At 39.4% G+C, this 15,945-nt stretch overlaps 1 protein-coding gene across 4 annotated transcripts in view; it reads left to right on the top strand.

Annotated features, from left to right (window-relative positions):
• The window catches only part of ARID1B (AT-rich interaction domain 1B), a 319,110-nt gene that overhangs the window by 30,468 nt on the left and 272,697 nt on the right, over window positions 1-15,945 (top strand). For all 4 annotated transcript variants that reach the window (XM_088527205.1, XM_088527206.1, XM_088527207.1 and 1 more), the window contains exon 2: window positions 1,493-1,687. In XM_088527205.1, the coding sequence (XP_088383331.1) occupies window positions 1,493-1,687 (195 nt within the window). The remainder of the gene's footprint in view (window positions 1-1,492; window positions 1,688-15,945) is intronic.

Here is a 15,945-nt window from a genome sequence, read left to right on the forward strand (position 1 = left end):
GCAGTTCAGCTTGGTAGCAGAGAAGGGCAGTGCTCCTCTGCAGTGAGCAGAGGTGTCGTGTTGTGAGGGGGTTATAATTCCTACCTGTGCAGCTGTAGTATGGCGACATTTGGGCTATAATCCGTTTGGGTCACCTTCCAAGCAAAGAGGTGTTGCTAAAGGTGGGGAAACCAACGCTGGTGAGAACAGCATGTCTGAGTAATTGCCTTGCAGTGAAGGAGCAGCAAGGCAAAAGCACAACCGCCTGGTTTGGAGGAGGCTCTTGAGAGAAACGGTGCGTTTCAGTGGTGCCGGCAGCAGTAGTGGGGAGCGATAGGGATGGCGGGGGGAAGCAGTTGTTTAACTTCTCAGGTAGGAACTGTAGCCGAAAAGGATCCATGGACGCCATGTTATTTAGGATACTTTAAAATGAGAGTAGTGAACAGTACGTTTTAGGAAAATGCAGAAGTGTGCTATAGGGAGCTCTCCCGCTCCTTGGGGGTGGACTGCTTGGATGGATTAATGGATCTTTTTGCTGGGGAGGAGAGGCAGGGGGGACCTTTTTCCTTAAGATAAGATTGTTACGGGCTTTTTTTAAAGGTGGTGTGTATGTGAATGTAGTTAGCACACTGGCATTAAAAAATAGATATATTAACCTTGCAGTGCTACAGTTGACAAAGTACAGTATTTTTTTCTGGTTCAGTTAGTCCTCAGCAATAAAAGATGAGAGTAGTGTTGCACAATGGTGGACACCAGTCCTGAAACTCTTACGGTGCTTGGTAAGTGGTGCCAAAAAAATCTGAAAAAAAATCTTCCATCTCTTGCCTCCCATCCCCCTCCATCAGTGATTTCAGTTTGGCTTTTCTGAGGTCTATTAAGGAGGTGAATAAACTTTCATGTGATATGTGGCTTATGACTTGCTTTATGATCTGGAAACTTATTAGCACATATGACACTGTATTCCAGAGCTTTGGTATCACTATTCTGTCTGCATTGCTATCCTTGGAAACTTTTTTCAAGCTTTTTATTTATTTATTATTATTACTATTTTCTTTCTCCATTTGCCCATTACTTCTCTCTCTGACAGACATGATTATGTTTATACGTTGAAATCACTGTTGCTCGTTCGGTTATACCAATACATTGGTTCTTAAGTTAAAATTTGTAGGGAAATTACTTTTTTTTTTTTTTTTTCTTTTTTTTTTTTTTTTTTTTTTTGGTAGATGAGGGACAACCTCTAATTTGAGTACAAGTCTGCCTTCTGCCCCACTGTCTCTCCTCTCTGCCCCCGTAATGGAAGTCCCAAACTTGCCTCTTAAAAGCTCTCCTAACTGACAGGAGTGCTGGGTTATGTTGTGCCTGTTTGCGTGTCAGGCCAAAATCGGGTATGTTCTGAAGAAATGCAGCATCTATAGAAGAAATGCACGTGTGAGCCCCTGCCAGTGAGCACGACTGTCCTGGCCTTGTCCTTGCTGCGTTCCTAAAGCTGTTGTTTGCTTGTGTTCACCTGCAGGGCAGTCCGATGGATCCGATGGTCATGAAGAGACCGCAGCTGTACGGCATGGGCAATAACCCTCATTCGCAGCCACAGCAGAGCAGCCCCTACCCCGGGCAGTCGTACGGCCCTCCTGGCCCCCAGCGCTATCCTGTGGGAATGCAGGGCCGGGCCCCGGCAGCCATGGCAGGAATGCAGTATCCACAGCAACAGGTTTGTGCGGGAGTTTGCTGCGTTGCTTTGGTTTCCCTCCTCCTCTCCTCTTCCCTTCTGACACCGTAGTAATGCAGAGGGTGCAAGAAAAAAAAAAAAGAAGAAAGATGAGTATTTCTCATTCAGAATGAGAGCGAAGAACTGTTTTAAAAACTGCTTTAATATTAAATATGTTATGTTGACAACTTAAACATTTTCTGAAACTTTATATGAAAACTTCAAGCTTGCATCAGTACAGCAAGACTGGTGTTGTCCACTGCATACCTATTTACATTACCTAACATAATTAGTAAGAGCTTTCTGTAATTTTTCTATTTTTTTTCTCCCTTAGCAGCTCCTAAAATAGTTGGCTTTGTGTCAGAGGACATATAAGAATCTCCTTTGATCTGTTTGGATTTCAGTGTTGATGGTGGCCTTTTCTGTTTTTCTATCCATTTGAAGAGAGGTAATTACCCATGCCCTTAGCGTATGCTAAGGAAGGTGCAGTGGTTTTGTAGCAGGGAAGATAAGCAAGGTTATCCAGGGGTTACCTTGGCAGGTTTTTTTGCTAGATTGTTCCTACTAGGTTTAAGAGGGAATTCTCTACTTTGTCGCAAGTGCAACAGATTACTAAGGTGCTAGTTAATGGGAAACAGTGTTTTTGTTCTGTACGTCTAACTGGTTGCAGATCAGTTCATTTCATATATTGTTAAATGCAGAGCAAGCACTACCACCACACATGAAATAATGACCCAACAAACAGTACTTGGGCTATTATAGGGCTGTTTCTGGCTAATTGTGGTATCCATGTGCGGGCACAGGTTGTTCATCGAGTGGCTGATTACCAATACTTTCGTTTATACTACTTGAGTGAGTAGTACTATTTGTCACCTGTCTTTTTTTCTTTATTGAATAGTTATTTACTTGTTAGGAGGAAGTCCTTTAATGTAGCAATGGTGAATAATGTGGTGATAGCTTAAAACAGCAAAGGCTTTTGTCAAAAGTGAAGAGGGTGAAACAGGAAGAAAAGGCTTTATTTTTCTCTGTAGCTGTGGCCAAAATAAAGTTGTTAAAACAGATTTTTAGTCTTTAAATGAGTTATTCTGTGCTATGTGGAGACGAATGCTGCATTTTCCCCTCATTTGCTAATTGCTCGATAATTGTAAATTACCCGCGAGGCGGCAGCGACCTGGCGCCGCCATTGGCTGCCGGCCCTATCCGTCTCCGAGCGGCCTCGGTACAACCGGCCGCGCAGCAGCTCCCAGCACTGACGCTCTTTGGGGAAAAAGTGAGAGGATAATTATGACATTGAATTTTTATTGAACGGACATCACCACCTAGGCATGATTTTGTTTTGGACGGCCTCCAAAGCTTCGCGTGTTTGGTTTGTGAACCTCTAATGATCTGAATCCAGTTCTTTTCATATTGCTCATATATTACCACCTTCTACAAAGGATTAAAATGCAGGAATGCAGGTTTGTAAATTGAATTGCCAACTTACCAGCTGAGTGGTAAGTTGTCTTTGGCACTGGATGCCACAGTTTGATTCCTGGCTGGATTTTTTCTCCTGTGACATGAATATTAAATAAGAAGAGCCCAGCTACGCTTGTTAAAATTGACTGCATAGCGTGTACCTACTTCTGCCTATAAAATACATAAAATATATAAAATAATATTGCCAAAAGTTTCAGAAGATGAATCTCAGCACTTTCCAAAATTTGGAGTCCTTTACATGTCACAGTGAATTAATCAAAAGCCTGAGAGCATGAGGCACTTCTGAAAACTTGATCTGTTAAGAAATGCTGGGGCTTAAATGTGTGCAGTGTTCACATCTAAGTACTGTGCAGAGAAAGCACTGGGTAGATGGATTATGAGCATGGAAGTGTCACACTGGAGGAAGGGAGGGAATTGAGTATATGTGCTAAAGCCTCCCTCTAAGGGAGGTGGTTCTTATTTTAAGTTATAGTCTGCTGTTGCCCAGAGATAGCTGAGATTGTCAGCTCTGTTTCCTTGAATGAAATGAGTGGGCTTTTTGGGAGGCTGCAAGGATTTGAGAATTTTGAAGAAAGAAGACCTTGAAATGCGAGCTTGACTCTTTGTCATGGCTTGAGGGACTTGACAGATGTTGACTTGCAGGCTCTGCTGCTGGATCCTTTAAATGTAGAAATAAAGATGAAAAATAACATCCTACAGAACCAAGTAACCTAGTGAAAGTGATGGAAATGAAGATAACTACTGCAACAGGATGTAGAACAGCTACCTATATCTAAATGGAGAATAATATATTTCTGATGGAAGCCACTTATTCCAACCTGCAATCTAGAGCTGTAGGAGAAGCTCTGAATAAGGGAAGCCTCTTGTGTAAGCAGTAAAAGATTGAACAGAATGAAAAAGGTATAAATGTTACCAGGTACACTCATCCTATGCATTTGCTCTGTGTGTGTCAAATATTGGCTGCTAACCTGTTAGAAAGGAGTTATATCTGCAGGTATTCTCACAATAACTATTTGTCCTGGGCATACTTGCTATCAGATTGTATGGTGGAAGTAAATCCCTACATTTTATTTTAATTCTGCATGGAAATTGCAGGATATTGGTATGTTGAAGAAAGTGCGGAATATTTTCTGTTGTCTGGCACAAAGTATGGTATGAAGAGAGAGACAAGAGCTTCTAAGAAGTTGAGCAAGAAATGTCCCATGAGTTAATAAACGTCAACTCCCAGAGGAAAACACTAGGCCATCTATAAGGCACAAAATTAGAAAGGTAGATCTTTTTGCATCACTCACTAGTATAACCAAAGCTAAAAGCTTTGACATACGTAGATGAATGTTCAAGGAAGAGAGGTCAAGCTGTGGTGAAATTAATGATAACCCAAGTTTTCTCTTTCTCTAACGTTTGACAGTGCAGATTCAGGATTCTCACGCAAAGATGCATTATAGCTTGTTGCGTCCAAGCAGTTGTTGAAGAAAACTTGTTGCAGCACTTTGTCAGATTTTTAAGGGCATGCCCAGTTACCTCAGAATAGATGAAGCAAATATTTGAAGAACGGGGACTGATTTTTTGGTCAAATTATTTAAAGGGCCTAGAAGATTAAAAATAAATGGTTTGGTAAGTGCACCTGTATAAAAGGACAAGTTACAAGAAAGGAAGATAGTGTCAAAAGAGCCATATACTTTATTTAAAGGATTGCAGACTTGACAGTTTCTGCCTCTCTTGGCAGAAGGCTTTAGTATGTATACTCAGTGAATTGCTTAACAGCATATAAAAACCCTCTTTTTAAGAAACTCTTTGTTTTTTCTTCCTCCTCCCTTTTCGGAGGGAGGAAAGGAGAAGGAGACAAGGGAAAACTGGGGGCAAGTTCACTTGTGCTGAAGTCGCCAGTTCTCAGTGTGCCAGGAACAGAAGTTGCAGCAAGTCAAGCGTCTGCGTCGTGCGGTTTCAAAATAACTGTCTTGCCTGTGACTCTTCGTGTTGCTGTCTCATGCATTGTCTCCTGTTTTGGCAAAACCAGTTGTAATTTCAGGATTATAAGCCCTCCTTAGCTGGATCTCCAGAGGGAGGTTACAGCATGTATGTATAGAAACAAAATTTTGTTTTCTAATCACTTGGATATTTCTTAAAATTACAAAGAAATGTCAAAAATAAGCCTAATACACAGCAATGCTGAGCATCAGCGAACAGCAGGCATAGTTATGCAATACAATTATAGGAGACTATTTAACTGAAATGTCAATAATAAGATCTAATCCTCATGATAAAAATTATTTTTTTCATTTAACTTTATTCTTTCTTCTTCAACTCTTCCTCTCTTCCCTTTGAACCTTATTCATGCTAGGGAACAACTTTAGGCAATGTCTGTGGTTCTGCTGTGTTTAGCACCACACGCTGTAAGAAAGTGCTATAATTGCTAGTACTAAAAATAAATAAGAATATCTATTAAAAGAAAGCTTTTCTGCAGTTGTCAGACTGTTTTTTTTTCCATGTTTAATAGCATGTTATATTTTGTGCTGAACTTGGTTAAGTTTAAAAATTAACTCCTTGGAAAAAAAACATGTAGAGGTTTTTAATTTTTCAGTAAAATATGAAGGCTTGGTTTCATGGATGTATTTGCAAGAATGGAAAGGTATGATGTGCCTGCTTAGTCAGATGAGGTTCTTTTTTTACGTAAAGGTGCATTAAAAATTCTTGTGTACTTAATGTACTGGAACAGCATCCATGTTCCAGTACATCCATAAATACAACCATGTTCCTATAATGCGTAATAAATTCTTTACAGCAGATAGTCCCATGGATATGTACAAAAATAACTGTTTAAAAGTTAATACATGAGTACTTGTCATTTCACTACCAGTCATGCAATTGACTTAGTGCCATGAGCCTGCTTATGTCAAGTCAGTTATGAGGCTTGAGCCCCTGTCTCCTTTCTCTCTTTTCTGATATATGAATACTATAAAATGAAAGTGCTAATCACATGTGCACTTTCCATTTTTACTATTCTTGACTTGCAGAGTGCAAAAAAGAACCTTGTCAGCTTCCTCACAGTTTAAAGAGAGAAAATAGATATTCAGAGGGATGCATTTTGTTTTCAGTGCAGATTGTTTTGAGGCTTAAACAAGGCAATCTTCTGTTTTCTTTGAGGTCTTACATGACACGTTTCAGCTTGGATAAACTTTTTTTTTAGGGTGCAGGGAAGTTATAAAACCTTTGGGAACGTGCAGCAAAGATTTATTGTAATGGAAACTGCAAGTCAACCAGAACTATAGCAGCACCAGTGTGATTACCTCATTTAGGAAGGGTTTACAGTGCTCATATTGGGTAATGTCCCAGATTGGAAATGTCAAATTTACGCCAAGGAAATCAATTGGCTCCTGGTTGGGCAGGTAGAATTTTAAAGCTCACAAGCACAAATGTGTTTACTAGTGGTGGCTGGGTGTGTGTGTGTGTGTGTTACCTTCTGAAATCATTTTAATGCTAGAAGATTGAAGTATGCCAAGAAAGTGAGTTTTTTTTTGTAATGCTTTGTTACTAGTGAAATTGTAACTAAAATCTCATGTACGCATACACAGAATATTAGTCAAGCGATAGAAGTATTTATTGTCTTCTGTGTGTATAATTGCCTTCACTAGCTAGAGAGTTTTTAATAAATTGCACTTTCTTGTGTTCACAAGCTGCTTTCAGTACAGGCGTTGCTAGTGTGCATTGAGGGAGCACATAAGCACATTTCATAAAATGAAAACCCTGCTTGCTTATTTTGCAAAAGCAGAGGATGAATCAATATGACTGAATCTCAAAAACAACCTACAGAGGACAAAACACAGATGGGTTGCCTTTTCTTACAGATTAATAGATATATTTCACACACACACGCGCACAGAGGGAGTGTTGAAAGTCTTTGATCGTTGTGTTTCAGAAGACTTTTTCTTGCAGGTTTTTGTTTGATTTTTTCGATGATTTATGTGTTTGCCTTTTGTTTTGTTTTGTTGCTAGAAGTGAAGCTGGCATGCTGACTCATGGATTAGAGGCCTGCTTAGTAATTCCTGGAAAGCAGAGTGCTTGAAACTCTAAAGAAAGATGAATTGTCCCAACTTCCTGTTCTGTTAGAAGGATGTAAATACTTTGAATAGAAATAATTCCCTGTTCTGATAGAAATATGTAAATCTTTTGAATAGAAATAATTCTTTGTAAAAATTGTATTTAAATGATGTATATGCCATCTGTCAAACTGCCATAAACTTCCAAGGAAGGAGGAGGTGGCTGAGGGGGAAAAAAAAAAAGTGTAAAAATACTTCCTGGAGAATGTAAAGCTTGAATCCCTCCTTTCATGAATTGGAAAAAGGGAAGAGAAATTGCTACTATTTTTCTTCCTTGTAAGGTCATCTTTAAGAATGGATCTTTTGGTCATCAAGTGTGAATAATTGCAAAGAAAAGTTGTTGCTCATTGTCATGTAAAGAAATGGGATTTTAAGATTTCAAATTTAAGAAAATGCTAATTCCTGTGCTTGTGCAGTATTTGTGCAGGAAAATGTTTAGTGTGTTTCTTTCTTTTGGGAGCTAAGCCTCATTGACTAAACTGAAAAAAAAATCTGCTACTTTAGTTCATGGCAGGATAAGGCTTTATGTTGTATTGTCTCTTTTAGAATTATCCACTCTATTGAGTGTAATTCACTCTATAGAAGTAGGTGAGCATAGATTACAGATAATCACAGAATTAAATTTGACATAAGTTTTTAGTCTTTATGGTAGCTTAGCTCCTCATCTTAATGCTGGTCATCTGACAGTGTTTACTGAAGAAAATCCCTAAAGTAGCAGAATTACATTATTATGGTAAATAGAAACATTTTGGTAGTTTCTGTTACTGCTTTGAAACTGCAGGGGAAAAAAAAAAGTGCATGTTGAAAAGAAAAGGATCAACCCTCTGGCTGGTGACAGACTGCTTAGAAATGAGACTGGATCACTGGTTTGATCCATTCGCTTTCTATTTAGTGATGTTCAGTTAATGCTAATTTTACATTAATTATTAAGCAAATGGTAGCTGACATTTATATAGAAAGTACAAAATAGTAATGAATGTATTATGCCAAATAAGATTCACTTTTGTTATTGCAAAATGATTATGCTTCAGTTTGAATATCATGGCTGTACCCACACTTTGTTGCTCTGCTTGGTAGTGAGGGCACAAGGAGAACTGACAACCTCTGTGTGTTAGGGTTTGGAAGATGATTGCTGCAAAGGAAGCAGCATTTATTTTGTTGTTGAGAACTTTGCTTATTGGAATTATTAGTGCAGACTGGAGTTAGGTCAGAAGGTATAAAATGATTAAGTTAGGAGCAGCTCATTTTACATGGTAGCATGAGACATAATGTACACATGAAGATTTTTTTTGTAACCATATTTTTGTGTTTTCCTCAGGGACCAACTTGGCATTCTTATGCAAGTCTTGATACAAGTTTCTCAGAAGATACTATCAATTGTCCATAAATTTAAACTTGCCCAAAGGATGCAGGGTAGTTGTTTTTTTTTATTTTATTTTATTTATTTTTTTTCTGAAATAGGGAGTGTTTCCCACAGCCGAAAATAGAACTAAAGATAAGAAGGTGAGACTTTATTCCTCCGAAGTCAGTAGGAGTTTTGTCCAGACTGTAGTGGAGCTAGGATTTCACTGTTTCACTCAGGGCCACATTGTTGGAATTGTGTGAAATATGTTTAGTTGACAGTGGTGTAGGAGACCTTAAAGTCTCCTGAACAAAATTTCAGAATGAAACAAACCAGAATCTTGACTTTGGAAACTGTGGAGCAGGCAGGTAGCTTTCTTCGAACAGGTGGGTCTTCAGGAAGTTACCTGATATTTGAGTAACTCAAGGTTAGATTGCTAACACCAATATTTGTTTTTAATGATTTATCTTAGTTTGAGCTTCAGCTAAACTTTGGTCAAATTTACATGATAAAAAAATAATTTTACAGTAGCATATGAAATACCAGTAAGACTTATAACATTCCCTGTAGGTCACTTCCTTTAGAACCCAATGTTGCCTTAGTTTGTCCTAAGGTAGAGCTGTCCTAACCGTGAGCCTGTGATGATACTGATGCAAATACTTAAATGTTCTAGTGTTCTGTTGATTTCAAGAAGGATGCAAGAAAGGTTTAAGAACTTAAGGAATAACTTAAAGCTATGGCTCCTTTGTTTGTTTTTTTTTTTTGGGGGGGGGGAGCTGCCTTGCCTGAAATAGAACAAATGTGTTCAATGCTTGTGCTCTGGATGGTAAGTATTTGTTCTTTGAATCTTATAACACCTTGTGAAGGAAGAAAGACCGGCAAGTGCTTGTTTTTATTTCTTTGTATGCTCCACCCTTTTCTTGACCATTGTTGTCTTAAGAGCTAGACAGTAACAGGTAATAAACAGCTTTGTGACTGGACAATATTAGAAAACTTATTCAAATCTTATATCCAATTATGTCTTTGGGGAAGTGAGTAAATTTGCTTTTGATATTTTTATCAAAGGGACAGATTGCACTTGCTATTAGCATGTTTCACAGAGCAGTGATGAAGAGACTTGGGCTTGTTTCTTGGCAAACTTTAATGTAACTTGTCTTTTGAGAAGATTCCAATCAAAATAAACCAGGCTTATATAGACACTCAATGAAGATGTTTCAATTATAGAAGTGACTTTAGTTCACATACATGTGTGTGTTCTTTGGACCTGCGTGGCAAATGCATGTTTTACAGGACAGGTTAGCAAAGCTGCCTTGTTCTTTTCACAGGGTCATCTCTCTCTCTCAACTGTTTTGCTCAGTGCAAATGGTGTTCAGGAGAAGTAAGCACCTAAGAGCCAGTGCCAAAACACGCTGGTGCTTTGAGCAAAGGAGCAGGGAGTTCCTCTAAGGGCAGCTCTGAGGTCCCTGTGCCCCTCCGGGATAGTCCCCTGCTCGTCCCTGCTGTCGCTCCTCGCGCTCGCGGCCGGCAGCCCCCCGCCTGGGCATGGCCTTTGGCTGTGCCCCCGCACTGCAGGGGGCTGCGCAAGGCTGCTGGGAATTGCCTGGTTTGTGGTTTTCCTAGGTTGCGTTTTCTTGCTGCCTGGCAAAGCTGAAGAATATCACAGGCCGAGATATCCCCCTACAGATTTGGGAAGGGCACACTTAATAGATGTATGGTCCGTTCACATCTGGAAAGCTGTCTCAGGGATGAAAGTAGTATTTTTAAAATGAACCTTAAGTTCTGCAGAAAATGATACTTTCGAACTGTATTGACCAAGGAGAAAATCCTACTTGATTTTGGAGAGCAGGGAAGTGGATTTTCAGCCGTCTGAGGGGATGCTGTGAGAGGTCCCAGGTATCCTTCTCAAATGGAAGACTATTGTGACCTGGGTGGACTTACAGTCTTGAAGCAAATGGTGAAAAGTAGATACCAAGACTGTACAGGTGCCAGGCCTTTCTTTTTAGATTTTGTGTATTACAGGAATACTGATGTCTTCTACCATTGCTTTCAGATAGGTTATAAGAAGCACTTAAAAATAAATAAAATTATGCTTTGGGTGGAGGCTTTTTCGTCTTCCTCTCACATCTTTGGTTATCTCATCTTTGTCATTCACATCATAAATAAGAAAGAAATGCTGCTGTGGAGCATTTGGAGTGGAGTACCTTAGCATTCTGATAGCACAAACAAACAATGAAAAAAACCTACATGTGATGTAATATCAAGACCCTGTACACATATACAGTACTGTGTTTCTTTCCTTTTTTTTTTTTTTTTTTTTTCTGGAGTTGCTTTCCATTTGTTTGCAGGAACTCTGAAAGCATTTTTTCTTTCTGTAAAACTACTAAAAAATAACACAGTAGTTTTTAACCCAGAGGATAAAATTATTTATTGTTACAATCAAATTTTATAAGGTTGTCATATTGTTCTTTATAAGAATGTGGACAGGCACACATCGCATGCAGCATTCTGCTTGGTGAGGAAAACATTTTTACCTGAAAAGTAGTGTGGTTTGTTCGTTTGGTTTTTTTAAAGGTGGACCTGACCTGGTGTGCTTCACTCCCCGCCACTGGCAGAAATGCCTGTGTTATACATTCTGTTCATAACAAATTTTAAAGTCCTCAAATACTTTTTATAAATACTTGATGGAATACTTATAAATACTTGCTGGGAGAAAGGACAAGGCAGTCTGGCATGTGCTAGTCCTGTAATGGTAAAATGTTGCAAGTTGTGACTTGTATTTTTATTGGCTACTCTTTTCTCAAAGATGCAAATTTTACCAGAATACTTGGCTTTTTCAGTACCATCTGTGAAAAGAGGTTGTGAAATCCCCACTATATAGTGGAGCCTAGAAAAGTGTTTGGAAAGTAGAAGGCACTGGTATGAAAGCAGTATCAGGAGGGCTAGCAGTGATTAAATAAGAAATGATCATTTACTTTCTGAATGTCAATAAAAATGCAGGCAAGTACCTTTCTTGACACAGGGATTGCAGGAACATCAGTGTTGACTTTTTTTTGCAATACTCCTGTGGGTGTTTTTGCAGAAGTGGTATGTGTCAGAGCCTGCAGTATGCTTGCACAGCTGCCTTGAGCAGGTAGCACAGGACAAGTGCCAGCACGTGGCTGCTTGACATGGGGCCGCCTGCCACGGGGGCAGGATGCCCGGCTGGCCGTGTCGAAGCTCCTGCGCCGAGACCTTTCCCGAGACCTTTGCTGGGCTCTAAATAATTGCTGAACTTCCATTTTGAACCTGTGCCTTTCAGTTGCCCCTTTTCCTCCCCAAGAAGACGATAGTGGTGGGAAACTCTTGAGGATGCTCTAAGAATTTGGGATTAGCCTGGAGATATTTTTGCAGTGAATCCAGCATAAGTGTGCCTGTTTTTGTTGCTTTGGTTTTGAAATGCCGGGTTTGCCCTCCCTATGTTTTGGGCATACTGTTCATCTAGTAATGCGCACGGTGTGGAGTATGTCAAACTGCTGCTCAAAACAAACATTAGGAATGGCTCATCTGAAGGGCTCAATAGGAATACTGAAGCTTAATACTTAGAGAAATGTCTTCTGAAATGTACTGTTATTACTTCTATATACTTGCGGAGAAATTGCAGCTGATATTTGAGCAGCGGTTGAATAAAGCCTAGTCTCATTTTCTCATGCTTGCTGGGCTCCTTTATCCATGCCGTGAACATCTTGTTTTGCAAATAGAGATACTTGGACGCCAGAATGTAATATTCTGTGGAAATCCCAGTTGTGCTGAAAAAGGCAGAATGAATTGGGTGATAGGCCCCCTTGAAAGGATGTGAATTCACTCTTGTCCCATAAATTTTACTGCAGTTCCACCGACTGCTTATTGGAGCAAGCAGCGTACAACACTCTATTTGTGTGCTGTTGCCCTAAGGGATTTTTCCCCATCTTTTTTTCTTAAGATTCCCTGTCTTGGTGCAACTTTTTTCAGCTCTAGGTAAAATTAGCCTTGCAACCAAATTTGCCAGCCCAGGCAGAGGTGTGCTTGCTTGCCTCTACTGCAGTGTAAATTTTGTTAATTGCTCTGTTTGCTCATGGAAAAACAAAAGTGAGGAATGGGAACCCTGAAACCCTGTCGCGGGCGCAGTTGCTGTGGACGCTTTCTCACCGCTTTGCAGGGAGGAAACACCGAGAAGCCGCCGTTGCCTTCGGGAACGGCCCTGCTGGCCGTCAGCTCCCCTGGTTGTGCGTGCCTGTTGCACAGGGAGTTTGCCCAAGCCGCTGCTCTTCTGGTTGGCTTTGCTCTTGTGGCTGCAGTTGGCAATCGGAGGCCAGGGAGACGTCCCACCAGGTGGGACGCACGTTGTCCCCCCGCTGTGGAAGAGGCCCCCGTGCTGGCGTTGCCTTTGGAGGTGCCTTTCCCTTGGAGCTGCCGAGTGAAACACGGTGTAGTTATGAGCTGAACCCTCCCTGAGGGTGTACATCTCCCTTCTACTTGCAAGGCACTTTAGGTAAACATAGTGACAGTAGGTTGTACAGAAATCCAAACCTATATTAAAACAAATACATCTCGTTGCAGAGATAAAACTGCAGTCATTTTGATGGATGTGTATTTTGATAACTCCTTAGAAAAGAGGTACCCTGTGAAAGTAAGTGTGTAAATGTGGATCTTGGAGGGGGGAAGTAACATCTATAACCCTTCTCATGAATGAAGCTGCTGACAGGGTATGGCTGTGCGCTGCAGCTTAATGTCTTCATCTGGGCTGGTTTCATGTCGTATCTTTAGGCACCCTGTGGTACTGCTGGTTTAGAGTATCAGGTTTTCTGAGACCTCTGAGGGAGTGACTTTTTTCCCCCAGTTCAGTATAAAATAACAGATCACTCATGGAGAGAATTTTCAAGGTAAAAGAAATAAGTGGACCAGGTCCATGTTATGGGCTTGGAGGACTTTGCTGGAGCTATGCTGCTTGAATTGCTCCACTGGCCCAAAAATATACCTAGGCAGGCCTTTTTTTATGATCTAGGAAAATATTAGAGAAGTGTGGCTAGGATTCTTGGGAATCTGATGAGGTTCCCAGAAAATGCTGTTCAAAGGGTATTCCCAAGTTGCAGTACTTTTCATGAAACAGAAGTATTTTTTATTGTGCCTTTTTTTTTTTTTTTTCTCTTTTTAAGCGTAAGAAACATAGGTGAATAAACAAGCCACGTTTAACTGTCCCAACAGCTTTTATGAAAGAATTCATATTAGTAAGGTAGACTTTGATGCTAGTTGCCAGGAGACAGAAGCTTTTTAAAAGCCTATTTTTCTGCTAGTGTTTCTAAACAGTTTCTATCCTTTCCTGTAAATAAAATGGCAACAAAGGTGAAAGATTAAGTGAACTACTGGTCAGGTAAATATGATGTAGAAAGTTTGGGGGTTTTGGAGAAGCTGATTATCGTGTGTGCAAAGAAGGGAATGTATGGTTTGGCTGGGGAACCAACAGATGAAGAACTTACTGGCTTGGGGGCATTTTGGCTTTGGCGGTTGGGAGCATTTTGAGCTAGCGCAATAAAGTGAGTGGGGATAAAACTGAAAGGAAACATAAGCATATTTTAAAATCAAAACCCTGGTTTTGTGAACAAAAGTAATCAAAGTACCAAGAGATGAAAAGGAAAAGAAATTGTTTAATTGCGTATACTCTATTGCTGGCAGCTAGCTTAATAAACTTGAAATTTCTCATTTGTGATCATAAATTTTATCTACTTGATGTTACTTGAAACCTAGTGGGAAGGCTCAGAGGATTGGAATATTAAAATAAATGGTTATAACCTATTTAGAGAGAACTGAAGGGGTTGAAGGGGAGTGGAAATGGTACTCTATATAAAGAATGATATTATGTATTTCTGGATCATGGAGTACTCGAAGCAAATGATCTTAAATGCTTCTGGGTTACTGTCCTGTCAGTGAAGGTGTGACATGAGGATAATGTCTACTGTCTGCTAGATACTATTGACATGAAGTAAAATTAGGATGACCAGACCTTTAAGAACATTATATTCCTTGAGGCAGGGAAGGAATCTACTTCTATTTAAATGGGTTATTTCAGTCAGGTAGAGTAACATCCTAACCACCTTGTACTGCCAGTATTGAAACATTTAAACTTTTTTTTAAGTGTATAAATAGATGGTGATTTATCTTGAACAGCATCATATCTGACTGAGGAATTTTAAGGCAGAGAAACAACAACTGGTTACAGAATAATATTAGAGGTTGTTTAACAGTAATGATCATAGCTTGGTTTCACTGTGTTGTATGCAAAAGGAGCCAAATTCAAATAAGCAAACAACAAATGAAAATAAAATCTATGACTATGGCTGCATATAGGTAGGTAGATAAATATATGTTTGTGGGTATGCACTGCATATATTACCTTCAGGGAGAGAGCTACACAATGATTGTAATGGGCATAAGCAAAATCATCTGGGAGAAAAGCTTCTGGTTCAAATTTTGTGAATCATGCTTGCAAACGGCTTAAAGATACCTTGCTAAATCAATAATCGAGGAAAAATTTAATTCTCTCCTGCTGTTTCTGTCTCTTGCATCTGTCAGAATTTTAGAATTGTTATGAAAAAATATTGTTAGTTCTTTAAACTATTTCTTGTTTTGTTTAATAAGATTATTTTGAATGCAGATCAAGTTTATTTTAGTGGTTTCTTTAACGAATGACAACCCATTTTTAAAAGGATTCAAATTCCCTCAACTATAAATGAACGCTAATTGTGAATTAAAAAAGCCATCTAGCAAGAAAGAAATGCACTGTTTACCGTTTTCTAATGTAATAAACATATTAAATTAAAAATCTGAGTAAATATTTGTTTAAGCACATAATTGCTTAAGTAAGTGTGTATGGACATTTAAATGCCTTTTTCTGGTTGGCAGAAAGGAGTGCCAAGCATAGTGTAAAAGCTATAACTAATAAAAAATATTAAAATAGTTAAAGACAAGACAAACTTATTACTCAAAGCAGTTTTTCTCACTTCCTAATTTAAATAAGACTGCACTAATATGTGACACCTTGATTTATGTCAATCCACTGTGATCTAGGAGTAAACACGGGTGTCCCTTATGGGATATCACTTTCTTCTGGAAGTATTGACAGAGAAAGCTTCGAAGATTGTGGTAGATGATCAGCTGAATGCAAGTTCCTTGGGCAACAGTATAGTTAAAAGCCTAAATATGGTATTTGGCTGAGTAAAAGAAAGTGACCCTGAAAGACAGTCTAGTTTTGGCTCCTACATGGCTTTGTAGAAGAGAGGATTAGAGAAGAGGCTTAGATCAGAACCGTTACGATGTGTACAGTGAATGAGAGC

This window comes from Tinamus guttatus, unplaced genomic scaffold (assembly GCF_059628265.1).
Source record: "Tinamus guttatus ecotype Peru unplaced genomic scaffold, ASM5962826v1 Tinamus_guttatus_pri_ptg000264l, whole genome shotgun sequence".
Classification (NCBI taxonomy): Eukaryota; Metazoa; Chordata; class Aves; order Tinamiformes; family Tinamidae; genus Tinamus; species Tinamus guttatus.